Source organism: Peromyscus maniculatus, chromosome 8 (assembly GCF_049852395.1).
Source record: "Peromyscus maniculatus bairdii isolate BWxNUB_F1_BW_parent chromosome 8, HU_Pman_BW_mat_3.1, whole genome shotgun sequence".
Lineage (NCBI taxonomy): Eukaryota > Metazoa > Chordata > Mammalia > Rodentia > Cricetidae > Peromyscus > Peromyscus maniculatus.
Window position 1 is genome coordinate 70,453,494 of NC_134859.1, and position 27,948 is coordinate 70,481,441.

The 27,948-nt window shown below is 45.0% G+C and overlaps 2 protein-coding genes across 3 annotated transcripts in view; both read left to right on the forward strand.

The window, feature by feature from the left end:
- The first annotated feature begins 7,487 nt into the window (after positions 1-7,487).
- LOC102910362 (protein Wfdc21) lies at positions 7,488-11,196 on the forward strand. Its single transcript, XM_006983154.2, has 3 exons — positions 7,488-7,646; positions 9,717-9,817; positions 11,053-11,196. The coding sequence occupies exons 1-2, from the start codon at positions 7,550-7,552 to the stop codon at positions 9,809-9,811; spliced, it is 192 nt and encodes a 63-aa protein (XP_006983216.1). The 5' UTR covers positions 7,488-7,549; the 3' UTR covers positions 9,812-9,817; positions 11,053-11,196.
- Positions 11,197-12,773: 1,577 nt separating this feature from the next.
- The window catches only part of Heatr6 (HEAT repeat containing 6), a 31,896-nt gene continuing 16,721 nt past the window's right edge, over positions 12,774-27,948 (forward strand). The window contains exons 1-10 of one of the 2 annotated variants that reach the window (XM_076543042.1): positions 12,774-13,017; positions 15,159-15,266; positions 17,095-17,235; positions 18,057-18,172; positions 19,462-19,576; positions 20,643-20,744; positions 21,995-22,132; positions 24,211-24,518; positions 25,250-25,427; positions 27,472-27,678. In XM_076543042.1, the coding sequence (XP_076399157.1) occupies positions 12,799-13,017; positions 15,159-15,266; positions 17,095-17,235; positions 18,057-18,172; positions 19,462-19,576; positions 20,643-20,744; positions 21,995-22,132; positions 24,211-24,518; positions 25,250-25,427; positions 27,472-27,678 (1,632 nt within the window). In that variant the 5' untranslated portion in view covers positions 12,774-12,798. The remainder of the gene's footprint in view (positions 13,018-15,158; positions 15,267-17,094; positions 17,236-18,056; positions 18,173-19,461; positions 19,577-20,642; positions 20,745-21,994; positions 22,133-24,210; positions 24,519-25,249; positions 25,428-27,471; positions 27,679-27,948) is intronic. The other variant, XM_006983153.4, reaches the window with a different exon arrangement.

The window sequence follows — 27,948 nt, forward strand, 5'->3', positions numbered from 1 at the left end:
GACTGTGCAAGGGAATCCTGCTGATGAAGAGGTATCTCGAAGCACCAACTAGATCACCACAGTGTATTCACTTAATTATGTGAGTGTAGTATCCGGCATGCATCTTCCACACTTGTCAGAGTAAGGTGGCTTTTAAAGGGTTGCTGTGTAGCAAGGGCATGCATGAGAATCATTTCTGAGGGGAGTCTTATTAAACTCTAGCCTGCACCCCAAACCCAGAATTCCTGCTTCAGTAGGTCTGATGTGGAAGCTAAGAATCTTCATTTCTTCCGAGGCATCTGTGCAATGGACCGATAGTGGTGGCCCATGAGTCTGCTCCGATTGTAGGCTAACTACAAAGCGTTTGTCAACCCCACCCTTCTCTCTGAACGTCACAGTCTCATTCTTATGCTGAAATCCTGGAGGGTCACAAACATTCCCCCTCTTGTGTGACAAAATAATTATAGTGACATAACCCCCATTCCCCATCCACCCACCCCTGCCTCACTAGCCTGAAAGTACTATGGTTTTTGACAAATGTCCACCCAAAGACCCATGTGATAAAGGCATGGCCCTTAGCCCCTGGCACTATTCAGAGATAATGGAGTCCTTTGGAGGTGCCATCCCATTGGAGGAAGTTAGAGCATTGGAGGCATGAACTTGAAGCAGGTGTCAGGACCACTGATTGCTGCTCCCTTTCTACCTGTTGCCTGCCCTGAGGTAGGTAGTTTCCTCTGCCACGTGGTCCAATTGTGAGGTGCAGCTTTGCTCCAGGCCCCACAAAGCAATGGAGCTGACTGACTATGGATGGAAACTTACGAAACCATGAACCAGAATAAACTTTGCCTCTTTGTAAGTTGTTTACCTTAGATGTGTGCCATCACAATCACAGAAAATGATCTAACAGGCAGGCACAGCGTAACAACAGAATTACAGTATAGGTCGGTGCTATTTAAACGTAATAAGAATGTGGTGTTCCTCAGGAGCTGCTCCACCCGCCACTGTTACTTGGAAATGAAATCTCTAAACCACCTGTTCCCCCTAGGAGTTCAGTGTGGGGCACTGTTAGCATCCCATGTAGTTTAACCAAGTGAGGGATTCTAGGCATATTGGACATTGAAACAAAGAGAACGCCCGTCCCTATTCCTAGGCTAGGCTCTGTGCACCACCTTACTGAGATTTGGATCTAATGCCAGGTGAACACAAGGGGGAGCTATTCAAGTTACAGAGGTAAGGGGTGGATATGCAAATTCACAGAGGGAAGGTGTGGAGGAGAGAGCTTGGAGACAGGAAGACAGGTAATCAAGAAGCTGAACCGTAGCTAAGGAAATGACTCTGGATAAAAGCTCTTGCTGCACAATGGTGTGAGTTCAAATCCCTCATCTACACTAAAAGGCAGGTGTGGCCATCCATGTGCCTATAAATATAGGACACTCTATGGGGTGGAGACAGGAGGATCATGGCAGTTTATTGTCTGCCAGCATAGTTCTACTTCAGTAAGAGACCCTGTCTCAAGGGAATAAGGCCGAGAGTGATAGAGTGGGACATCGGATGCCCTCTTTTTGCCTGTTTCCATGAGCACATAGGTGTGTGTATCTGCAAATACACACATGCATACACCAACACACATATAGCCCACAAACATGAAAAAGAGGAGGAGGAAAAGGAAGATGCAGCCGCTGTGTAAAATTGGACTAAGTATGGCCATGTGTGACATGGAGCTAGCCCTTGAGAATTTTTAATAACAGGGATAATAATAACATTATTAATATTAATAACATAATAACTTAATAACAGGGATAGAGCTGGTATGTGTGTGTGTGTGAAATGAAGCATGTACAAGTGTCCAGTGTGTGCCAATTCCCTTTCTCCCCACCCCATTTCTCTTTGTCACTCAAAGTGGCCTCCATTCTTTAGTAGTCTCAATGATGAGGCAGAGGGGCTATTTTCTTCCCCTTGGCATGCTGGTATGAAAGTATGTCATTACTCAACACTAAGAAAGATCTTTCATTCAGAAATGTCAGATACCTATCAGGGTTAGGCTTCAAATGTCTATCTTGACCCAGGTTGCAGGTGCCAGTCTGGTTCAGTGGGAGGGAAGGTGTCATCCTCTCTCCGTCTTGGAGCATCGACGCTGTATCAAAGGAGACTTCACTCAGCAACACGATGCTGGAGTTAAAGAACGTGTCCTCAGTTGCACAGGTGTCTGCTAGGCTGGCATTGGGGTCAAGTGAAGACGTCCGGTCTGGCTCTGAAGCCCAGCAGACTCTCAGCAGCTACACTATCTAGATCTGGTTCTGATGGGAAGGTGCAGTGGGAGGACAGGTGCTTTTCGTTCTCATGGGGTGCGGACCTCTCACTATGGTCTATGCCAGGTCTCACGCTCTAGTTTCAGAGCGTAAGGGGCATGAGAGCTGGTATTTGGAACAATTCAGTTCTCACTAATCAATGTTGGCAACAACTCCTTTGTCTTGCAAGCATTCTTATGGAGGCGCTTTGGGTGGTGACAGTCTCCTCTAGACAATGTGGTGTTCTTAATTGCCTGTAACTTTTCTTTTGATCTTGTCCCAACGAATGACTCTTTATCAGAAATTGTTCACATGCTACACTTCTTAACTATATTTCTATATAGGAACCATGAATCCATGTGTGAGCACAGAGCCAACAGCAATGCTAGATTAAGCCATGGAGTCTCTTCATGGCTTAATTATGTCCAGTGGAAAAACTTGCACGGGTCCTGACTCCTTTTTATTTATTTACTTTGTAGTATTTCCTTAGTACCTCACACACTTTTGCACAAGTTGTCCATAAGTGGCCTGTTCCAGAGACCAGAAAGACAAAACAGCAATCCCTTTTGTAGATGTTCATAGTACCGAGAGCTGACAGTTTAAAGGATGTTGTGCCAAAGTGTGAACACACACATACTATATATATTTTTTTCTCATCTCATATGCCCGATAAAGGATGACCTCTGTCAGTGGTAGCAGGGGAAGCAACCCAGAAATGCCATCAGCAACCTGAGGAGTTCCCCTCCCACTTAGAGACTTCTACCCAACTATAGGCAGATCTCTGACTCTACTACAGAAAAGAACTTCGGGATAAGCCAGAAGAGGGCAAGATTAGTGAGTTGACGTATTTCGACAGGAAGATGGACAGGGAAAGGATGGTACAGAACATAAGCCTGAGTGTGTGGGCTTCTCAAGGCGAGAGTCATGCTTATGCGTCTTGGCAACATCTTTCTATGTGGTTTTGTGATTTCTAAATTACATTATTCAAAGAGTGTCATTTATCAAAAGGTTGAGAGACTAAGTAATGTGTTTTAAATCAAGTAAATTTTTTAAAAAGTATTTTATATATATGGATGTTTGGCTTGTACATATGTCTGTGTGTCATGTGGGTGCCTAGTATCCACAGAGGCCAGCAGGGGACATTAGATTTCTTGAAAACTAGAGTGACAGACAGTTGTGAGCCACCATATGGGGGCTGGGACTCGAACCCAGGTCCTCTGAACCATCTCTCCAGCTCCCAGCATTAAAGTAAAACTCTGTGTAAATGAAATAATAAGATGGTTTGTGAGGTGTGTTGTTTAGATTTAGAGATGAAAAAGGAGGGCCCCAAACACTCTGGCCTCGAATAAGCAGAATTTGTTCTTTTAAACATCCTTGATAACAGGAGGTGCAAACTAGCTCCCAGGGGGAGGGGCTCCTTTCCCTTCCTATGACCCTTTCACCTTTCCCCTCTTTCCCTCCTGCTTCATCCCCACTTCACAGATGAGACCACTGAGGCTCAGCGACTCTACCTGTACTATTACTTGGAAAGATGTCTGACTAAACCTACACTGATCAAATCCTCACCTTCAGTATCCTGGGGACCACTCCCCTTCACGTGGTTCGAGGCAGATGAAGAAGGTGAAAGACAGCTGAAGTAACAGTGGAGCAGACATGGCTCTGACATTCTCACCTGCGGTTTTTCTCACTTGAGGTCCCCTCTTCTAAAATGACTCAAGCCTGTGTCAAGCTGACACTGTCTTTGTTCCCAGCCAGCAGGGTTTCTATAAATTTGCTTTCATCACGGGCTATTTGCTTGTCTCCAGCTCCCTCCTTTAAAGTGGGAGCTTCCTTGAGAACAAGTCCCACGCCTGTTGCCTCTATCACCCCTGCACTGAACACGAGCTGTGTTGCTCGGGAGCAGACTCACAAGCAGGGTTCAGAATTAATATAGCTCCTTCTTGCTGACATGAATTCGTATCTACACTCACACTTTTAGTGGCCACATGGTGGGATTCCAATGGGGGTTTACTGAGCTCCAGTGCTGTCACTTTAGAGTGTATGCCCATGGAATACCCAGTTTGGCAAACTCAAGATCCCAGTATGGGTCCTAGGTAGGCCCCCCTTCCTGTCCTCCCCCAAACCTTTACCATTCTCCCATTCTTATTCGTCTCTCTAACTTCATCATCTTGTTAGAAAAAAAGAAAGTAACCACACCCAATAATCACTAAGGACGATAAACACCTGTCATGCATCACTGATGACAAACCCCTCCCAGCTGTCAAGATCCTCCCAGGAGAGAACATAAGGCAGTGACAGTAGTAATTAAGTATTATTCATTAACAGAGTTCAATAAGAACTATGACGAGTCTGAAGACCAAGTTACGCTCGTAGGGGTTGGGCTTAGGAAAGTTCTGGAGGTGACATTTGAGCTAGGATGATTGATAGATAAGGACTCGACTTTTGACAAACAAGAATGCCCACATTCAGAGAAGAAAGGGAAAGGAATTCCACATTCCAGGCACAGCCGAGCTGGGCAAGTTAAAAAGCTACCGTACTCACCAATGTGCATGGAGTAGAGCAACCAGGACTGCCTGGGTGGCAGGGACAAGTGGGGCCCGAGAGATGAGATGAAGGGGCAGGATGGAACTCACCAAACTCAGAAGTCCCCACTCAGCTCTGAGTATCCCTAGGGACCCAATTAGCACATGCTTAGAGAACCAAAAATAAAGTCAAAATAAGGCTATATGAAAAGAAATGAGAATGATTTCAATATACCTTTGACTTTTGTGCAATTTCAGAAAATATATTTTTATTTCAGGCCTTGATATTGTTAAAAAAAATATGGAAATGAGCTGTGTAATCTCCTCAGTGTTTAAGATCTCTAAGTCCAGATGTTACTGGACTGGACATTGTTAATATATAATGGAGTTTTTATCTAAATCTGTCAAATGTTAATAATGGACTAAACATAATTAATGTAATTTTTGGCTGTATATACTGTATATACTTATTGGATAGATTTTCTTGTATTAGTTATAAGCTTTCTTTAGTTTTAGACAAAAAGAGAGGAAATGTGGTGGTATTGTGTTCCCCAAAATATCGTGTACCTTAATAAACTTAATAAACTTAGAGTGTTATGGGTTGAACATGAAATGTCTGCACTATGGGTTGGGTGTTTGGACCACTTGATCCCAAACTGGTGGTGCTGCTTGGGAAGGATTCAGAAACTTGAGAAGCTAGAATTTGGCTGGGGGAGGTAGGGTACTGGGGATACGACGTAGGAATTATGATTTGATCTCTGTGTCTATGTCTGTCCGTCTGTCTTGTAGTTGGAAGTTTTCCTGGTCTCACTCGGCACCAAGGTCCCACAGCCATTTATAAAATTCCTGTGTCCCACCTGGCCCTGCAACCACTCAGACCCAAGTAAACACACAGAGGCTTATATCAATTACAGACTGCATGGCCATGGCCTATGGCTCAAGCTTCTTGCTAGCTAGCTCTTATATCTTAAATTAACCCATTTCTATTCATCTATAAGTTGCCACGTGGCCATGGCTTACCAGTCTGCTGGCATGTTGTTCCTTCAGTGGCGGCTGGAATCTGCTTTGCCTTCCTTTCTCTTCCTGCCTGTCTGTTTGGATTTTCCACCTGCCTCTAAGCTGCCTTGCCATAGGCCAAACAGCTTTATTTATCAACCAATAAGAGCAACATATTTTCACAGCATACAGAAAAACATTTTTCTCTCTCTCCCTCCCCCCCCCCTCCCTCTCCTGCAAAGCTGTGAGAAATCTCAGCTGCATACTCTGCCATACCTTCTCCACAATGATAACAGTACCCTCAAACAGTGAACAGTGAACTGGAGTAGATCCTCCTTCCAGTTACATTAGCCAGGTATTTTTTCACAGTGACGAGAAGTCAGTGGTGTGCCAGGCTTTAGACCTATTGCAGAAATTGTACACCAACGGCCCTCCCTTTGGGCTAGGCAGAGTGGGGTTAAAGCAGCTTGCAAAAATACTTTCTGCATGGCCCATAACTCTACCTTTTAACCCCCGTGGGGGAACTAGCAGTGTATGGAGTCAGTTGTTTATCCGAAGGACCTCCAACTTGTGGCATTTAAGAACTGTGACAAATGAAAGGAAGAGGCTCTCCCTGTAGCCCCAGAATTAGGAAACAGGGTCCTTGCAAAACATCAAGTTCTCTCTTCCTCCCTCTCTCCCCTCTTGTTCGTGTGTGTGTGTGTGTGTGTGTGTGTGTGTGTGTGTGTGTGTGTTCCTAGGAATCAAACTTAGGGCCTCATGCCCTCTACCATTAAGCTATCATCCCAGCCCAAGTACTTGACTCTCTAAACTGAAATTAGCCATCTTCCCAGGGACCTACCAAAAGGGACAACAAACTAACCCCTGCTACCCCTTACACACACACACACACACACACACACACACACACACACCCCACACACACACTTCCACCTCATTTCGTGTTAAGGTATTTTATAAGACACAGTGTTCGTGGCCAAACATTATGTGTGCCCCTCCCCCACCACTAGGGAAAAAAGAGGGTATATCCCCTGACACCCAAATTAGATTGGTAGGCATGTCTACAAGAAGGAGGAAATGAAAGTTCACACCTAGGCAGATTGTCACTATTACCCCATTCCAAGTCCCACAGCAGTGGTGCAGCCTGAGAGGCATTCTGGGAGAGTTTAACATGGATATTACCAGCTAGGGTTCCCGGAAACGCAGGTTCCAAGCAGCAGAGATAATCACATCCAAGCGGAGGAAAACCACAGTGGCTTACTGTCTCATCAACAGGTGGCTGCACCCCATAGCGTTCCCGCTGCCTCCCCCTGTCCTCAGTTACAAGAACAATTATCACAGCGCAAGGAGGAGGGGAGTGGAAAAGCAGATGTGGTCCTTCCTACCCACACCCAGATCCCCGACTGTAATTCCCCGAGGACACATTGCTTATCCCAGCACGGTCCTGGCCCAGAGTCGGCCTCTAATACTTCTTTGAAAATGAACGAGAGCCCCTCAGCCACCCCAGCTTTCCAGCTTCAGGAGTCCTATTTGTGGGGCAGAGGAGGGTGTTGTTGGCACAGAGCCTGGCTTGGGTAACATGGCACTACCCAGGACGCACATGGTGTGTGTATTTCTAGCAATGCTAGTTTCCGGGCGGGGCTTTGGCTTCCACGGTGTGCAGACCCGCCCCTGACTTTGCATTCTAGCTCAGTGGGTGGGAAGGTTTAAATTCTAGCAGCTCTCAGCTCTGCTGTGTGTTGGTTAAAATCCTCCACTAGCAGCATGAAGCTGGGAGCCTTCCTCCTCTTGGTGTCCCTCGTCACCCTCAGCCTGGAGGTACAGGAGCTTCAGGCTGCAGTGAGACCACTGCAACTTTTAGGTAAATACGGGCAAAAAGTAGCATTGTTCTGCCTTGAATGAAGGTATCAGAAGTTAGGCCTTCCAGAACCAGTGCGCATGCGCGCAGGAAGTGAGGTGGAAAGGGAGAAAAGATTCTTTAGGATCCTCCTTGATGGTCACCTCTTAGCTCCCTAGAACAGAATCCCTCTTCTGCCTTTTCCTTCTCTCTCCATTTGCCTCGTCACCTACCTGGACTCCCCGCTCCTGCTTGCTCCGCAGCCATCTCCATCTCTCCGCATCTCCCTCTCTACCAGCTCCTTCCTCGAACTGTCTATTGAAAATCTCTCTCGATGTTAAACACGGGTCAGTCTCAATCTTCTTTACCAACAATATTCTCAAAAAGGGTTTTGTTGCCATAGGGTTTTTGTTGTTGTTTGTTTGTTTGTTTGTTTGTCTGTTTTGAGACAATCTCAGACTACAGCCAAAGCTGGCCAGGAACTTACTATGTAGCCCAGGCTGACCTCAAACCCATGGCAATCTTCCTGCCTCTTCCTTCTATGCTGGATACAAGCGAGGAGTATTCTTAATTCTCTGACCATTCTTCCTTAACCCTTTGGTGACACCTCCTCAAGTCCTGACCCATTAAACCCCTGATGCATTCCTCTTGGGTCCTCTGGAGGAGACTCCTGACTCTTCTCAGTAGTAATGTCTGTGTCTCCACTGATCCTGCAGCCTGCTCTTGCTGTGAACCGTCTTCAGATCCAGCTTAGGCCTCTCTCCTTCACTCTCTTCCCCACTCCATCAACTTCCTGGTTTTGAAACACTGCATCTCTCCCGTCCTTGGCCCTCCCGTGGCCTCACTGTGTCCAGCCCTGATTACTCCACGACCCTGCCATTGCAATAGCTTCCCCCAGAGCTCTCCCTGTCCCTCGCTTCCTTCTTCAATGTGGTCTAGTTGAATCTTCTCTGCCTATGCTTTCACAGCAGATAATCTTCCCAAGTGACAGCAGTCACCTCATTCTCTCAGCCTGTCAAGTGGAATCCCAAATCCACAGGTCCTGGCCACCCGCCTGCCCTCGGCAGGGTCTGCTTCTCCTGCTTTACTTCCAGAGGCTCCCAAACTTGCTCAGCCCTCTCCTCGCCATTCCTCCTGGCTCCCCATATTCCAGGGGACACAGAGAGGCAAATGCTATGTCTAAGGGACAAGACTTGAAGAGTCAGTCTAGAGTTGTGGGAGTGTGTCTGTAGGTCCTGTGTCCTAGGAAACACACCAGCCTCTCAGAAGCCCTGCCCTATTACATTTCTGCCTGGTGAAGTTTTGCATCTTTCCTCATAGCACTCTATCTGCTTTCCTCTACTACTCTTACTTGAGAATATTCCTGCACTTCAAGGCTTACTTGTTATGATGAAGAAGAAATGTCTATCTCCTCTGAGCTTTTGGAGCCCTCTGGATCTACCTTGCAGGACACTTGTGAAACACTGCTTTGTTTGCAGGACCTTAAATATAAGTCTTACTTGCATTGGAAAGCTCAGGGAGCCTTATACTTTTTGAGTGCTTTATATATAGCAAAAGCTCAGCACATAAACACTTAATGATTGACCAAACTAATGTGAATAGGGATAGGGAGTCTTCAACTTTCTCATCCTAGAGCAACAATAGCACTGGAAACACTTGGTGGTCGTGTTACAAAACAGAGCCAGGGAGACTAACCTCACAGAGTGGCTGCAAGGCAACCAGCAGGTCAGAATCTCCCCTTCTCTTCTCCATGTCCTGTGCTGTGGGGAAAAGATTTCATATAAGCAATGTTCAGCCTTCTTTTCCACAAATACAGTCCCTCTGTCCATACCTCTAAAGTAGGCTTGCTTTAATAAGATTATGTGTGTGCCTTGTTTTTAGCAGAAATAAACAGTAACAGTTTACAAATTAGACTATGTATTGAGCTAAAAGAAACTAGTGAAATTTGTCTCTTTGTCTGTCTGTGAGAGGGTAAATTCATCATGTAGTTCAGGTTGGCCTTTAGCTGATGATCGGCCTGCCTCGGCCTACGAGTGCTGGAATTACAGGTTTATCCCACCTGCCTGGCTTTCAAATGATTTTTTTCTGACTTAGGCACCTGCGCTGAGCTCTGCAGAGGTGACTGGGACTGTGGGCCAGGGGAGAAATGTATCAGCAGCGGATGCAGTAGCATCTGTGCTACAAATTAAGAACAGGTAAAAACATCTGGCCCTTACTGTTACCTGAAATCTTGCCTAGACCGGGCAGGTTATACATTTGACCCCCATGAGACTTTCCAGAAATTGGTAGGATAGGATCCTATGTGTCTCCCTATAGCTTCTCCCCCTTTTTTTTCTCTATGAAGAAGATGCACCTACCACAGGATGGTTGTTTTCCAAACCTTTAGAATAATTTCCCAGCCCAAGCTACCCAGGAGGAAAAAATCAGGCAATATTTGAGCAAGAAGATAAAAAAATCACCCATTATTTTTAACTATGCACAAATATAAAAAATATGTTTAAAAACAAGAATCTTGTAGCCTTTTGATTCCTTAACTATTTAATTTAAAAATAATGAATCAACAATTTTAATATCAGTACTTATCCTCAGTCCCAGCCCATCTTTGCCTTCTCTGTAGTCCTTTGTATAGACTCTTTTACCAGCAATCTCTGTAGATGTACATTTAAGATTTTTGTCTTATAATATTAACATGACCATAATGACTATTAAAATGTGCACGCCCTTATTAATTCCTTTGGGATACAACCTGACATAATCAATGATCAAAGAATATTCTCACATGAGGCCCTTGATTCACATTGCCATATTGACCTAAGCACATGCTTTCTCTATTTAAAATTTGATGGGATTCATATTATTGTATAAATTTCCCTTTTTAACTTTCAGTACCCATTAACTGAAAAAAGGATAATAGAGCACTACTGTGATTAAGTTGTATTAATATGGTTAAATTGCATTAGCAGATTTAGAATGTACTCTAAACACCAAACTGTTTGGGCCAACAGACTGATCAATGGGTAGAGGCTCCTGCTGCCAAGACTGTCGATCTGAGTTGATCCCTAGAATCCACATGGTGGAAGGAGAGAACTGGCTCCCCAAATCTGTCCTCTTTCCTCTCACACGTATGCCATAACAAGCACATAACTGCACATACACAAACATAAACATGCACACAAACACTAATAAATTAAAACAAACCCAAACTGTTCATGTTCAGGACACTGTATTTGTCCCGCCCACCTGTAGTGCTTGCTGGCTTCTTGACACTGCTTTAGATTTCCAGAATCAAGAACTACTGTTTCTCATTGCATTCTGGGTAGCCAGGTACCCCCAAACAGCAGGTCTTAAGTATAATTTTTATATCTATTTCTCCAACTAAGAATGGTCTCAAGGGCCATCTTCTCTCATAATTGCTCCTCTCTTTCTATAGCTTCTACCCGGGAAAAATATGCCTGTCTGGAGCTCCGTGCCCAAGAAAGCAGTTGAAAATGGAGGCCATGGATGAAGATTACAAGGAGCACAGTGGGGAGGGACCAGGACGTGTTTCTTTTAATAAATCATCATTGTAAGAGTCTCCATGCTACTTGAATTATTTGGTTGGAGGTTGTTATGGTTTGAATATGACATGTCTCCCACAGACTCATACGTTGAGGGCAACTGGTCCATAGTTGAGGGCACTGTTTAGGAAGCAGGGGCATTACTGGAGGAGGTAGGTCACTGGGGCATTTTGCCCTGGGCCCACCTTGTTTCTTGCCACTTCCTGGTTGCTTTAGGTGGACAGCCTCAACCAAACACACCTGTTGTCATGATAAATTCTGCTTTGTTACATACAGAGCAAAACAGAAGATCCAGCCAAGCACAACCCTAAACCTCTGAAACAGTGAGCCAAAATAAATCCTCCTTCCTTTAAACCGTTCCTCTCAAGTATCTAATCCTAACAGTGGAAAAGCTACTAATGCCAGTATGTTGAGTTCTGATAGCATCTATCCTTGGGGGGGGGGGGGGATGTGAGTCCACCAAAAAAAAATGAACATACCTATTCTGTGGTCATCACCAACTGAAGGGGAAAAAAAAAATACAGAGTTCCCAGAGAGGCCTTTGAAGACTTCTTGCATTGGCTTGAGTTACGTGGTAGCAGCCCCTACACACCAGCCTCCTACCCTGAGACTGGAAACTCACAGCTGAGCAGCAGTATATTCTATAATACCGGGTCATTCAGTCTGGAATAATACTTTATGTGGGTCATTGTGGGAGCCCGTTCTCGGGTTCCTCGTGGCTTTACCCAGCAGGTCCGAATAGAGGATGATCAGGACCACAGGCCTGAGTGCAGGTGTCTGAGATGGTCTGCACTTGGCTGTGCTGGGGGAGGAGGTCTTTTGCTCCACCCCTTGGCATCTCTATAAAAAAAACCCGGGCCAGAGACAGTCCGGGCCCGTTGGAATAGGTTCCAGGCCCTCTCGAGGCTATCCTTTATTTTCTGTCTGTTTATCTCCGCAAGATTCTCCACTATAAATCCTTCTATCTAATATTTCCTGCTGATTGCACTCAAGAAAACTCTAGGGAACTGTGGGGGTGGTGGGTAAACACCCCACAGGTCATCCATGTTGCTAACCCCAGACTGTTCGCACAGTCTCTTCATACCGCTACTGTGGTAAAAAAAAAAAAAAAAAAAAAACGAGGCTCTACATCCTTTCAGCTCCGTGCAATGTTTTGACATGTCTTAAACACTGCTTCAGATTCTTGGGGTCAAGCAAAGAGAACCACTGCTATAACCACCAGTTTATCTCACTGGGTGGAGGTACTTTTGTGCCTGGGGGTAAAGGAGATCAAGGATTCTGATACGATGTATCAGACGATGTAGTGGACGATGTCCCATAGTTAGCATTTCTATCTACAGGAGTGCTTCCCAACTCCAGCCCGAATCTCGAAACTCTAGCTATGCCAGCCCTGCCCAGGAGCAAACTTTGTGAGAGGATAAGGAGGTGTGGATGACGGAGTTTCCAAGCCTTCTTTCTGCCACCTTTTACAAGACACCAGGCTGAAAGAATGATACCCCAATAACACCACCGCTTGCAGACCTATAGCTCAACAGAGCTTTCCGGAACTAGAGCACACCGCGAGGCCCTGCCCCAAGCGGTGCGCCGGAAGTGTTTCCCAGCCAGCTCACGTAGGAAAAATGGCGGCGGTGCAGGTCGCCTCCTCGCTTCCTTGTGGGCAGCCGCGAGAGGCCCGGCGGGAGCTGTCGCCCGGGCGGGACGATGGGTTCCGCCGCTTGTCTGCCCGGCTCCGCGCGCTGCAGCCGGATGACAGCACCGCGTCCCGCATGGAGATCCACCTGCTCTTGGACCAGCTCATCTCCGAGAACTACGGCGAGGGAGGCGGCGTGGCCCCCGAGGTAGGCGGCGCGCCGCACCCTTCCGGGACTACGGCCGGTTCCCCTCTCCGGCCCCTCCGGGTGTCACCGGTCCGCCGGATGACTTAGTTCCCGACTGGGTTTCTCCCTCTGCCGGTGCCACAGTCTCTGCCCTCCATCGGAAAGTGTGCAAGCTAGCGTCTTCCAAAGGCTTCTGCTCTAACGCCCTCAGCTGCCAACCCTGGTGAGCGGTTGCAGCAATGTCGAGGATAATGTTTAGTTGGTTTCATTGATGAACACACTGAAACTCACAGAGGTCCAGCGTCACGGTTTTGGCAAACGGCAGAGCTAGAATTGGAGCCTAAGTTTGCCTTCGTGCCCGTCTTTTCTGTTTTGTTTCCGTCCTGGCTCCTCCTCGTTTGCCTCGCTTCTACTGCCAGAGTCATCTTACTCATCCACACCAGACCTTGTAAATCACTAATTCCCCGAGTCCTTGAGCCAGTCCTCCCATGGCCCACTAACACCTCCAGCTTGATAGCTTTCAAAGGTGAATACTCTGTCTCCCACACTCCGGTCCCCAATTCATTCTACCCCACCCCGCCCCAAAGACCCACAAGGCGCACACGCTGCTTCTCCCCTTTATCCTGGAGCCTGTCCGATTAAATTTCTTCAGAGTCTGTCTCAAACATGTATCTCAGTTCGCTCTCTCTTTTTTATTCCCATTGTCTGTGCTTTAGGCAAAACAATTCTTGCCTAGACTGTTCCCCTGGTCTCTCACTGATCTTCCTCCCGTCTAGCCCCTTTCCAGACTAGTCTTTGCCAGAATCTACTATTTGGTTAAAAAACAAAACAAAACAAAACAAAACAAACAAATCCATAAAAGTGTAAACCTAATTAGAAATTTTCAATGTATATTGGCAAATGGCAGAAGCAAGCTGCTTAATAAAACAGTCTAGGGTTGGGGATTTAGCTCAGTGGTAGAGCGCTTGGAAGGCCCTGGGTTCGATCCTCAGCTCAAAAATAAATAAATAAATATTAAGTAAATAAATAAAATAAAACAGTCTATAGAGTAAGAGACAAGTGTGGGGCTCAAGGAGAGAGGAGAATTTTAAAAATAAGTGTACATTTACATATGAAGGGGGGGGGGGGCGAAATCCAGAAGAGCTCACCACGGAAAAGGGAGCAGAGTAGAATTAATCCCAGCACTCGGGAGGCAGAGCCAGGCGGATCTCTGTGAGTTCGAGGCCAGTCTGGGCTACCAAGTGAGTTCCAGGAAAGGCGCAAAGCTACACAGAGAAACCCTGTCTCGAAAAACAAACAAAAAGAGTGAAGTTAAGGGAACTTTGATTTATATGCTTTGATATTTTGTGCAACAGCAACAGGTGTGCCTTCCTACTTTTCTCTCCCCTTTCTCCTCTTGGACCCTGGGTGCAGTCTTGTGCAGCTTGCTGCTGTTCAAGCACCTGGGGACTTTTCACATCTCCAAGGCTTCCCATACTCCATTCCCATCATTTGCTTTTTGATTACTTGTCTGTTCATTCTTCAAACCATTCCAGATTCTGCTTAAAATTCATCTTCAGGAGTCCTTCCTACCGAGTTTATACAGAATTCTTTCTGTTCTTAATTTATTGTCATTATTTGTGTTTTCTGTCTCCCTCGCTAGATTGTAAATTCTTTGTGGTTCAGGGAAATGTTTGTTTCACCTTTGGAGTCAAAAAAGCTAGCCTTTTAACCTGGCTCAGAGCCTTTTTGTTTAGCAATCAACAGTAGCTGGTGTAATTTGTGAATAGCGTCTTCTTCTTTTTCCTTTTCCTTTTTCTTCTTTTTTTGTAATTTTTCTGATTTCATATAAGAGTCATGTAAGGGTTGTTTCTGATTTGCTCAATAGCATTGAATGTCTGGCTCACTTGGTATTTTTAGCCGTAGTGTGTGTGCTTTTCTATGCTGGAAGCCCTTTTGTTATGTAATTGTACTGTATGGTAAAAGTTCTTTTCCTTCTTTTTAGTACTTCTTAATTCTTGTTATATCCTAATTCCCCTAACCCTTATTTTCTGCCTCAACTTTCACTCAGATATTTTTCCTCACTGAGCGTGGAACATTCACTATACTTTTCCCATTATTTGACTGTGCTTTGGGGTGTTCACTTGGCTGACCAGTGCATTTATCTTTTTTTTTTTCAATAGGATGTCAGTGCTCTTCTTGTGCGGGCTTGTCAGTTGGTGCCTCTTAATCAGAATCACCTTGTCAGCAAAGTGTCTCAGCTGATCCATCTTCTACTTAACAGATTACAGGTAATCATGTATGCAACTTTAGGACTCAGATTGTGAATGCACATATGATAGGCTCATCTTTTTGTTTTGTTTGGAGACAGAATCTTCAGTCAGGTTGGCCTGAGAAAGACCTTGACCGTCTGATCTTTTTGTTCATGTTTAAAGTGTTGAGATTACAGATGCTTGCTACCATGCCCAGGTCAGTTATCCTATCTTTTGAAAAGCTTGGAAAAGCAAAATGCCCTGAGCTGAGAATGTAACTCAGTGATGGAGCCTTGCAAGGCCTGGCACCCATGAGGCCATGGGTTCAATCACAGCAACAGTACCACCAAAAAAAGCAACGCTTACTAAGAGTATATCTTAGATTTTTTTTTCATGGAAAATAGAATGACCAAGATATATATCCCAGAACACAATTACATGATTCCCTATTTCTTTCCTACAAATATTTTTCCTTTTTCTTAAGACTATTATTTTTGTGATTTACATAAAACCCCACAAGTATCTTGGAAACAGAGAGCCCCAGGATAAAAAGTCCACAGTTATTTCTATCAAGGTCTGTTCTGCAGTTCTCCATCTGTAAAACTGAGTAAATCCTTGTGTAGATGAATGTACGCCTATCGTTTGGCATTGTGTCAACCAGAATCCTTCAGACTGCCGGAGAGGAGAGCATTCAAATGAAACCAGAACCCTGCTACCGGGCAAGAGGACGGATGCTGGTGTGAAACCGCTGTGTGTGTTAGATGCTGGTGTGTAACTGCTGTATGTGTGTGTGTTAGATGCTGGTGTGTAACCACTGTGTGTGTTAGATACTGGTGTGAAACCGCTGTGTGTGTGTTAGATGCTGGTGTGTAACTGTTGTGTGTGTTAGATGCTGGTGTGTAACCACTGTGTGTGTTAGATGCTGGTGTGTAACCATCTGTGTGTGTTAGATGCTGGTGTGTAACCGCTGTGTGTGTTAGATGCTGGTGTGCAGCCACTGTGTGTGTTAGATGCTGGTGTGTAACCCCTGTGTGTGTTAGATGCTGGTGTGCAACCGCTGTGTGTGTTAGATGCTGGTGTGCAACCACTGTGTGTGTTAGATGCTGGTGTGCAACCACTGTGTGTGTTAGATGCTGGTGTGCAACCACTGTGTGTGTTAGATGCTGGTGTGTAACTGCTGTGTGTGTGTGTGTTAGATGCTGGTGTGTAACCGCCGTGTGTGTTAGATGCTGGTGTGTAAGCAGCTGTCCATGTTAGATAAGATGAGGTTGCTTCCAAGTTCAGAATGTCACAGACAGATGTGGAGTGGCTTCTGAATTTTCACTTTTGTCATGTGCTTCATCTCTTTGTCACTGGCAGTTGGATAACTTCATGTCACCTGTGGCGTCTACAGCCCATAACCAGCTTTCTAGCATTTGACGACACTAAATATGAACTTGAATGTCCATAAATTGGTTTTTGATTAGAACATTCTTTCTCAAGATTATAAGCTCTTAGGAACAGGCATGTGTCATATCTTCTTGTTGTATTCCTCTTACATTGTGACAGATACATAGTTAACAGATATGTTTATTTGCTGTGTGTTCGTTGAACAATTTCTATGGATTAAATCAATTTAATTGAATTAAGATGTTTCAGTATATTGAATCTTGTATCTGTATTTAGAGTTGTCAGTTACTGATTAGTTCCAGGAAAAGTTCCAGGACTACCAGGTTCTACTTTGGAGATATCAAAGGGGATAGAGACTCTGTAGCAAGGAGAAGGTCTCCCCCATCTTGATCAAACATAGAGCTAATGCTTCGGTATAAAGAAGATGAACGTGTACTCTCTTATGTTAGATCACCTGTATTTTTTCCTTTCTTGTTAGGTGGTTGTGGATGAGCAGAACTTGGATTTCCTGTTGACCTATACGATCTCAGCTATTCAGCAGTGTAGCTCTTGGACACACATGGAAATTCTTCAAGCCCTGGCAGCTCTGGTTTACTGCAATGGTTCAAAATGTCAAAAGGTAGTGTCTTGGGTTGTGTTCCGTTGCTGTGATAAACACCACAACCAAAAGCAACTAGAGGAAGGAAGGGTTTATTGCATTTTACAGCTTCTAGCCTGTCATCCAGAGAAGCCGGGGCAGGAACTGTAGCAGAAACCACAGAGATGGTGCTTACTAGCTTGCTTCCTCTGGCTTGCTCAGCTATCTTTTTTTATACAGCGCAGGCCCAACTGCCTAGAGATGGTGCCACCCACAGTCGGCTGGAACCTTCTACATCAGTTAGCAATTAAGAAAGTGCCCCACAAATATTTCCAGTCTGATGGAGACAATTCCTCAGCTGAGGTCCCCTCTTCCCAGGTGCCTCTAGCTTTGTCAGGTTGATTACTGAAGCTAACTGTGACAGGTAATTTAAACTGTTATGTCTTTCCTTTGAAAGGCTATTAGCACAGACCGGAGAGTCAAGATACCTGTTTCCAAGCATCCATCCTGCCACTAATCGCATGTATAGCCTTACTTACTGAGTCCCTTGGAGCCTTACTTATTCATGTGTAAGATGTCGCTCTGAGGATGAAGTGAAACAGTGCTTGTCACTCTATAACTGTTGACTATTGCTATCATCATCATCATCCTTCATCCATGTATCCAAGACTAAAGAGCCCCAGCAATTACCTAATGATTCTTACTACTGATTCCTGACATATGTTTGGATAGCCATTGATGGATTTACCTAATAGCTAATTTTTTTTGATATTTAACTGCCCTTTAGTTAAGAAAATATTGCCTAATAAGTACAGTCTTCCTAGAAGCTGTTCTTATACCCACACTGTTGATATTTGTTTCAGTATCTCCCAGACTTGCTAGGCAAGAGCGGCCTCTTGATGAAGTTAAGTGACTCAACATACTCTGATCCTGAAGTCCGGAGAGCTGCAGTGCACTGTATGGCAAATTTATGTCTCAGGTATGTGGATGCAATCAGGCTTCCCAACAGTAGAAGGTAGGACCTCTCCTGGGCCCTTCGTAGATTGTTCTGTCTGCCTGAAGCCAGAACCAACTTAGAAAATAACCTAACTTAAGGTATGCCCTGTGATGCGTGCCTTTGATCCCAGTACTCAGGAGGCTGAGGCAAAAAGATCCTTAGCTTCAGGCTATCCTACATAGTAAGTTCCAGAACAGCTTGGGCAAAAGCTGTGAGACTGTGTCTCAATAAACAAAAAGAGAAAGAACCTTCTCCATGCCATTTAACAAGGTTATCTTATATTGTTTGTTTTTAATTAAAGAAAACCTATCAAGAAATGAAGGGAGAAGAGCACACTAGAAGTGAGAGGTGTGCAATATGTCAGTTTATTTTCTGTTAGTGTAAGTTTTTATCATAATTCTTTTGGAAAGAATATTCATGTGAATTTAGACTCTTGTGCAAGTTTTTAAGTCCAGTTTCTTCTTTAAGAAGATGGAGCTGGTCTGTAGTATGCAGTAGCAAATGGACAGCACAAACTTGACCCTGTCTCTGGATAGCACTGTGTTGTCCAGTGCCTGGGAAAGCAGACTTATCATGGTCTCACTCTGCAGGATCTGTCTGCAGTATTTCCCTCCTGTGACTGAATGGCAGAACCAAAAAAAAAGATTGTTTCCTCTACACACCTCCTCCACTACACTTCTCTGACATTTTTCTATAGAAACTTCTCTTTCCCCTTCATATGTGTTCAGGCCTGTGCTAGTCCAACAGTAACTAATCGCCAAGATGCCATTTCTGGAGCACAGTAGTATTCAGAGATGTGTTCCAGACTTAGCAGTCTGCATTGCTGTTGTTAATACTTATCTATCGATAAGCACTGTTTCAAAGGAGACTATTTGAATTGTTTTCTCTGCTGTGGGATGATCCTTCTATACACTGTGAATGTGTGTTGCTCTTATTGGTTAATAATAAATCTGTTTTGGCCAATAACCAGGCAGGATAAGGTTTGGTGGAAAAAACCAAACTAAGGAGGGGATGGAAATGGGCAGAGTCGGAAGAGTCATGAGCCAGACAGAGAACAGAGGTAAAGACTGTGAGCCTCAGGGCAGTACATGGAATAATAGAAATGGGTTACATTGTAAGAGCTAGTTAGTAATAAGGCTGAGCTAATGGCCAAGCATTTATAATTAATAGAAGTCTCCGGTAATTTGGGAAGCGGCTGCCTGGTATTTGGGAACAGGTAGATGAGACAGAAAAGCTCCATCTCCATTTATATTTCTCTACATGTGTTTTAGTGTGCCAGGACAGCCATACCTGGAGGAGTCCTACCAGAACGTCTGTTTCCAAGCTTTCTTGACCATTTTACAGTCTCCAAAATCATCTGATATGGATGATATAACATTTTGCATGGTAGGTGGGACTGCTATTAACATCCGAACATTGCAGCCATAGAACAAAGGCTAGAGGAGTGACTGATGTATTAGTTTGTTCTGGAAAGATAGAGCTACATGTATGTGTAAATGGTGTCTATAAGTCAGGGCTGAAGCCACATCTTTGGATTCAAATGATAAGGAACCATTTGATTTGCTTTAAGTTTTGTTTTGACAACTTTTAAAAGCCCATATTCTTTCTCCTCCTGAATTTAAAAACAATATAGTAATTACGACTGATTTTAAGGTAAGACAGAAGAAAACCTGTTCAATAATCTTTTCTTAATGACAAATGTGATACGTGCTTTAAATTCAGAAGTATATATTTTAAAAATTATAGATCCAAGGTAGTAAAAGTTATTTTTGGTACCTGTCTGAGATACAGTTTATTACAAAGCTCCTCACTTCTCTCCACTTCTTTAAAAAAAATTTTTTTTTTCTTTTTGAGCTAGGGTTTCTCTGTGTAAATGATTCTGGCTGTACTGGAACTCACTCTGTAGACCAGGCTGGCCTCGAACTCAGAGATCTGCCTGCCTCTGCCTCCCAAGTCCTGGGATTAAGAACATGCACCACCACTGCCCAGCTAAAAATTTTTTAAGTGGCACATTATGTTATATGTATGTGAGCATGTGGGCATGCCATAGCACTTGTGTGGTCGTGCTGAAGAAGTTGGTTCTCCCCTCTCACCGAGTGGGTCCTGGGAACTGAACTCAGGTTGTCAGGCTTGGCGGCAGGTGGCTGTACCTGCTGAGCCGTCTCACAGGCCCTCTGTACCATCTCTACTGTCTCACTTACCCCCTTTCTTGCTCATCACTTACGCTTGCTGGTTCCTAAGTGTGTACAGTAAGAGAGCTCTTCTGGAAGGCTGCCCAGAGTGCTCCTCAGCTCTGTTCTCTGGATCCCCATCTCTGCTCTGGATGCCTCATGAAGTTTTCCCTCATCCAGAAGACTTTTTTCTCTTCCCTTCTAACTGCTACAGAGTTGGTCCCTGCGGAACCAGGTCTCATTCTGCCTTCTAACTTGCGTCTCTGCCTCCCCGCCCTCAGTTGTTACAGAACGCACTGAAAGGCGTACAGTCACTTCTTAACGGTGGGAAGATGAGGATGACACAGACTGAGCACCTGGGAGCGCTCCTCGCTGTGCTAAAGGTGAGGCATGTCTTCACAGTTTCACACCCCAAGTGTGAGGGACACACACCCCAAGTGTGGAGGCTGTCCTATATCCTCTCACCTCTCTGGCTAGCTGTAAGGTATTAGAAGTTCATACATGGATAATAAGAGCACAATAAAATGTTCATATTCAAGCATGCTCAGTTAAAATTAAGAGCAGAGAAAAAACGCAATCAATAGATCAAAGTTTTAAGAATTCCTTTGGCGCCGGGCGGTGGTGGCACACGCCTTTAATCCCAGCACTTGGGAGGCAGAGGCAGGCGGATCTCTGTGAGTTCAAGGCCAGGCTCGTCTACAGAGTGAGTTCTAGGAAAGGAATCAGTGGTGAGATATGATCTGTAGATAATTTAATTACAGATTTTCTTGAACCCGCGTTCAGCTTTTTGTACTGAGGCAGCAGCAGGCTGCCATTACTAGCTTCTGAGCCTGCACACAACGGGAAAGTCAGGTCCCCTGTGAGACCCAGTGATCCTCAGTTCAGCCAGGAAGAGTCAGAAGCTCAGTGTTCACCTCAGGTCAAAGTCATCTGTGACAGTCTAGCTTTGTGACCAATATTTTAATTATTTTCTCTTAATCCCTAAATAGGGACAAACAGATAGGGATATAGATGAATAAATAAAAACGATAAATTAGGGACTGGAGAGATAGCTCAGTGGTTAAGAGTACTTGTTCCTTTCACAGAGGACCCAGCACATACTTGGTCAGTCATAATCATTCACAATTCCAGTTTCAGGGGATCCGACCCCTCTTCTGACCTCCACAGGAACTTGGTACATACATGGTACACACACATACATGCAAGCAAAATACTCATGCACACAAATAAATCTAAAAATAAAAATAATAAAGGACTGGTATTTTAAAAAATGAATTAGTTTAAACAGTTTGTGATCAATAAAATAACGGGATAAAAGTGATATGATAAACAATTAGATGCACTAAAACCAAGCCTAATGTGGCATGGCCTTTGCAGATCCAGCTGTATGTAGACAAGATTAAGTTCCTCCCTCATCCATTCCAGTACTTGCCACGCCCAACCCTGCTGGCTTGCGAAATCAGATGAGATCAGGAACATTCAGGGGGGCATGGACTCAGATGAGACTAAGCACTTCTTTGAGCACTGGCCTTAGGTATCTCCTTTGTCTCTTTCATTCTGTAGTAGTTTTTAAACGTTTTGATTCTGTTTATGATTCATGTGGCGTTTGTTCTTCCTCGCTTCTCACTGTTAGAAAGCCATGTTTCACGGACTCCCTGGATTAAACATAGAGATGCCCGTGGTGCTGTACCCAACTCCGCTCCCTCAGTATGATGGGCGATCGCCTGTTAGACCACAGCAACCGGAACCCAGTGCTGCTCGACCGTCTGCGGTACGTTTCTGTCTGCTTGCTGTGTGTGCTTTCTATGATTTGCTTCTCAGCTGCCTCAAAAGGCCACTGCGAGTTTGTTTTCAAGTTAGTGTAGTTAATGTAGAAATGTTAAATTGATCTGATTGCTGAGAATACCAGGTAGAGCGTTTTGTACTTCTGAGAGGTCTAGGCAGTGTAACTACTACAAACAAGCATTTGCTTTACATCCAATGCTGTGAAGGCTCATTCCTAGCCTCTCAAAACCAAGAAGAATCAATACACTTCTTTTGTAAAGGGCTGGCTACCATGGTACCATAATGCAAAAGCAACCAGGGATTCTCTGTGGAAGCAGATGGGCTGCAGTTCCAGTGAAGCTTAACTATAGAAGCAGGCTTTGGGCCATAACGTAGCAGTTCTTCTCTAGAGCCACAGAAGCCCACCTGCCTGTCGGGTCACTGTCTCCATGATGTTACTGTCACATTTCCCAGCCTTTGTAGACAGCTGTTTTTCTCACTCAGTTCCCTTGGGGACTCTGGAGCATACAGATGTGTGGCCAAGATTTCTATCTAGAAATGTGACAGCAGACAAAGAATACTTCAGTTGGAAACTCCTTCATCTGTTTATTTATTAAACATGTGCTGTACTAAGACAGTGGGGAAACATGAAGAATGGAGGCACTAGAGGCTGGGTGGGTAAAGGACCACCTGCACAAACACAAGGATCGAGTCCCTGTCCCTGCCACCTGTATCAAACAGACAGACAAACCAACCTGCTGTCACACTTCTGTAACCCCAGCACTGCAAGTGTGGAGACAAGTGGATCCTGAGACTCACTGGCCACCCAGTGTGGCTGTTCAGTGAGTTCCAGGTTCACTGAGAGAACCTGTCTCAAAAAATGAGGTGGAGAGGGTTAAACAGAGATACACAAGGTAGACTCTGGCCTCCATACACCCATGCATGGGTGTATACATGTTGAACACACACACACACACACACACACACACACACACACACACACACACAGATTCTGCCTATCCTTAGGAGTTTTGGATAAAGATGGATAGACCATTACAGGCCTGTAATTTCCTTCACCAAAGGAAATTACTCCAAGGGCACATCCAGAGCACACAGTCCAAATGGAGGAGAAAGAGGTTTGCTTGAGATGTGATGGCTAAGTGGAGACTCCAGAATGAGTAACAGGATGGGGATGAAGGGAAGCAGAGCCACATAGACACATGGAGTAAGAGCGTGTGTGGTGCATGTCGCCAGCAGAGCCGCATTGCAGGTGTGTGGAGGAGTCTTATACAGGATGCTACAGTCTGGGATTTATCCTGTAGGTGATGGAAAAGTCATATAGAAAAATGACGTGGTCAGATTTGTGACTGAGAAAAACCACATAGTTTTGCAACTAGAAAGGGTAGGTCAGGACCACTTTAAGTAGTAGATGAGGGGAAGGTACAGATCCCAAGGATACTTGGATGCCAGATAGAAAGAAGTAGAACAGAAAGAAAGTGTCTTTACCTAGTATCTTTACTGCATAACCCAAGGGCCTAGAACAGACATCGTGTGCAACGCCCGCCACCTCCCATGCTTCTGTCTAGAGGGACACTTGCTGCCCCGGGGTGACAGGTGCTGTGCTCATGTTCCCCAGGCTTTGGAGCTCTGGCAGGAGCTCTGGAGAAGGCCTGTTTTTCTACAGCTCTGCCTGGAGCTTGCAGTTAAGGGAGGTGACGCCCAGAGAAGTGATTCCAGAGTCACTTGGGCAAAGCCCAGGCTACACGGTTGCTGTGTCCATGAACCTCATTCCTTGTTTCTAGTTGTTTAGTACTGTACATCGTGCATCATGCCTGGCACATCCTGCCACACTTTACTTCTGTCCTTTTTTTTTTCCCCTTCTCCAAACTGCATTTCAGGAACATCTCCAGTCACTTTCAAATGAAAAAGTACCAATGATTTCAGTTAAAAAGTAGTTTTGGAATGACTATCATAATATGTATTTTTATGTGTATGTATAAATATATTTAAGTATGTATATATGTGTATGTATGTGTGTGTATATATATGTGTATGTATAGATTATGTCTTTGCTTCTAAAATCAGAACAAAAAGAAAAAACACAAAGTAAAACCAAAGAAAACCCAGCAAGGAGAGAAAGAGGAGGAGGAGGAGGAAGAATCCAGCAGTGAAGTGGAAGCGGCCCCAGGCCTCAGCACGGGCAGGGTAAACGCGTGTGGCGAGAATGCTTGGTGCTCCTCCCCCCGGGGCTCCCAGAGTTTGCCTGTGGATGGGGGCAGAGCTACAGGAAGAGAGCAGGTCTCCTGGCCCTTCGCCTCCTCCAGCTGGAAAAGAGTCAGCAGCAGTGAGTCAGACTATTCCGACTCGGAAGGAGGCATGCAGGGTAAAATGAGGTAGTAGTATTTTATTATAATGTTCTACCTGGTATTTGCAGTTGCATGTGACTTAAGAACCTGTCTGCTGTGTGGTGTTGACCTTGAAGGTCCCCTTCACATGGGGTCTTTGCATCCTTTGACGCATGACTACTTGCAGGATCTGCTTCTCTGACTCTTTGCTTCCCTCTGGCCTTCTCATCTTGCTAACCACTAGACCTCTTCACAGTGAGCTCACAAGTCATGTTTCCTGGGAACCTTTTCCAACACCTCCATTCTGACTTAGGCTCTCTGTTACATGACCCTGTTATTTACCTTTGCCCTGGTGTCGTGGAAAGTGTGGTACAGTTCCTTCCTGAACCGTCTGTCATTTGCACTAAAAAGCCTGTCAAAGGCAAGGGCTGTGTGTGTGTACGGCCACCTCAAGTGCTGGGGCCCACGTAAGGTCACTGGGGAGGGGGGGGGGGGTATCCATTGAATAGATGCATGGATACTCTGCACTGTTTCTTGTCTAACTCTGGTTTCCTAACCAAGATGTTACTTGGTTTATTCTCTGCTTGGTTTTTAATCACCCTTATTATTAATAGCTTGTAGCAAAATTACATGTTTTGATCATACTTTGAAAGAGATGGTAATATCCTTAGGGATACTCAGGATGCTTAATTTCTCAAATCATTTGAACTGGTTGGAATAAATAGCCTTTCCGTTTGCATTTTTAAAAACGTATTAAAACTTTCTTCTCATTATCAAAGGTCATACCAAGCCAAGGTTCGCCAAGGGGCATTAGCTTGCTTTCTTTCTACTGTCAAATCGATAGAAAAAAGAGTTCTCTATGGCTACTGGTCGGCCTTTGTTCCTGACACACCCGAGCTTGGAAGCCCCCAGTCTCTGTCCTTAATGACGCTCACATTAAAGGACCCATCTCCAAAGGTAAGGCGCATTTTTATGTCCTTTTCTCCCCTCGCCCTGTCTGATCTTCTCGGAACACTGCTCTCGCTCGTACCATCCCAGGTCCTGACTTGAGAACCTTAACAGGCAGGAAATGAAGAGGGGACAGGCCTCTGTGGACCGCATGCTAAGATTCTGTCTTACCCCAGGGCTTTGCTTGAGGTCAGAGCACACTGAGCTATAACTCCGCTGTCTCCCGTGAGCCCCACTGAAGCTGTGGTGTTAGGAACAGCTCAGGAGTGGCTGAACTCAGTGCAGTGTAGTGTGCATGCGTGTGCAGGCTGACTCAGTACAGTGTTTATGTACATGCGTGTGTGTGCAGGCTGACTCAGTGCAGTGTTTACATGCATGTGTGTGCAGGCTGACTCAGTACAGTGTTTATGTACATGCGTGTGTGTGCAGGCTGACTCAGTACAGTGTTTATATACATACATGTGTGTGCAGGCTGACTCAGTGCAGTGTTTACATGCATGTGTGTGCAGGCTGACTCAGTACAGTGTTTACATACACGCGTGTGCAGGCTGACTCAGTACAGTGTTTACATACATGTGTGTGCAGGCTGACTCAGTGCAGTGTTTACATGCATGTGTGTGCAGGCTGACTCAGTACAGTGTTTACATACACGCGTGTGCAGGCTGACTCAGTACAGTGTTTACATACATGTGTGTGCAGGCTGACTCAGTGCAGTGTTTAAATATGTCCATTCCTCTCTGGAAACTTGCTCTTAATCAAGGAAGGAAAGGAGTGTGTTCTCACCCTTACAGCAGTGAGTATTAAAAAGTCCCGCTGAAACCGCCGGGCGGTAGTGGTGCATGCCTTTAATCCCAGCACTCGGGAGGCAGAGTCAGGCGGATCTCTGTGAGTTCGAGGCCAGCCTGGACTACCAAGTGAGTTCCAGGAGAGGCGCAAAGATACACAGAGAAACCCTGTCTCAAAAAACCAAAAAAAAAAAAGTCCCGCTGAGGAGCACCTGGCTCTCCTTAGGTGGCCCACATACCCATTGAAAGTGAGTATTTTAATTGCCCCATTGCATATTTTACCTATTTTTAAGGTTTCTTTCTAAAAGGAAAGTATAATCCACAGTAGACTGGAATACTCCATAATCATTTGAGTAGATAGTTACAGTATTAGATGGGGTCTGGAGAGATGGCTCTGGTTAAGAGCACTAACTGTTCTTCCAGAGGACCAGGGTCGATTTCCAGAACCTACCTGTCAGCTCACAATCATCTGTAACTGACTCCTCCTTAAAGAAACAGCAGCCCTTGACTAAGGTGCATCTTTTTCCCCTTTTCATCTATAAGATGGTATTCAGGGTCCATGTTATAAAATGCTCGCTGTGTAAGCATGAGGGCGTGTTCAGATCCCCAGCTCCCATACAGAAGCTGGGTGGTGGAGGCAGGTGGATCCCTCAGGCTTGCCGGCCAGCCAGCCGAGCCAACTCAGTGAGCTCCAGGTTCAGTGGGAGACCTGGTCTGTCTGTCTCCAAATATAAAGTGGAGAGCAACTGAGCACATACATGTGCACACACATGTACAAATACATATACATATACAACTCACATTCTTTATCAGATACCCCACTGCAAACAGTGTTACTTTCTACACCCAGGTGTTTCTAAGTGTTGAATTGCCGTTGTTAGTATACACAAACACACACTCAGATGCTTCAGAGTAGAAAGTAAGTGGATACCTCGGGAGCTGTTGGGTTCTCTTCTCATTGGCCTTGTGCGTAGATCTCTAGGTCTCTAGTCTCTAATCAGTTCCACACTTAGGACTTCAGATCTGTGTGTTGTGGTAGAACTGAGTTCTGTCTCACTGCTGCCCCGTGGCGGTGTGGTGGAGGATTCCTTTAGGTGTGGTGCAAGCGGCCCACCTTGTAGCTGCCCTCAGTACATGACACATCCTCCCTCGCCTTCATTCTTCTAAGAAGATGGCTCTGGATACTTGGAGAATTGAGTCTGTATAGAAAGAAGGGAGCCTGGATCCCGACTTCTAACTGATTGCTGTGAATCATCTTGAAATTCCAGACACGTGCCTGTGCCTTGCAAGTTTTGTCTGCCATCTTGGAAGGCTCAAAGCAGTTTCTTTCTGTCGCTGAAGACACCACTGATCACAAAATGGCTTTCACGCCCTTCTCTGTAACGATTGCGTCCAGCATTAGAGAGCTGCACAGATGTCTTTTGTTAGCTCTGGTGGCGGAGTCCTCGTCCCAGACCCTCACTCAGATAATTAAGGTAAGCCCCAAGTTATCTCCATTTTCAGAGAGGCCTCAGTTTGCATGTTTCACATCACCTAAAGGTAATTGACCTAAGAGTATATAAGTAATAATTATATTAAAGACACCTGTCTGGAGGTCTGTACCTATTTAGCTAATCTAGCTATAGACATTAAAAAGACTGCGTTTCTTTTAGTAAATAGCCCTTTAAAATTGGGTGAGGGGGCTGGTGGGATGGCTCCATGGGTAAAGGCTCTCGCCACCAAGCCAAGTTTGATCCCCAGAATCC

What these genes read in the sequence shown, in the direction of transcription:
- LOC102910362 (XM_006983154.2), top strand. Translation starts at nt 7,550, where the DNA reads ATGAAGCTGGGAGCCTTCCTCCTCTTGGTGTCCCTCGTCACCCTCAGC. An exon ending in GAGACCACTGCAACTTTTAG is followed by an intron (nt 7,647 to 9,716) that starts GTAAATACGGGC and finishes TTTCTGACTTAG; the next exon opens with GCACCTGCGCTGAGCTCTGC.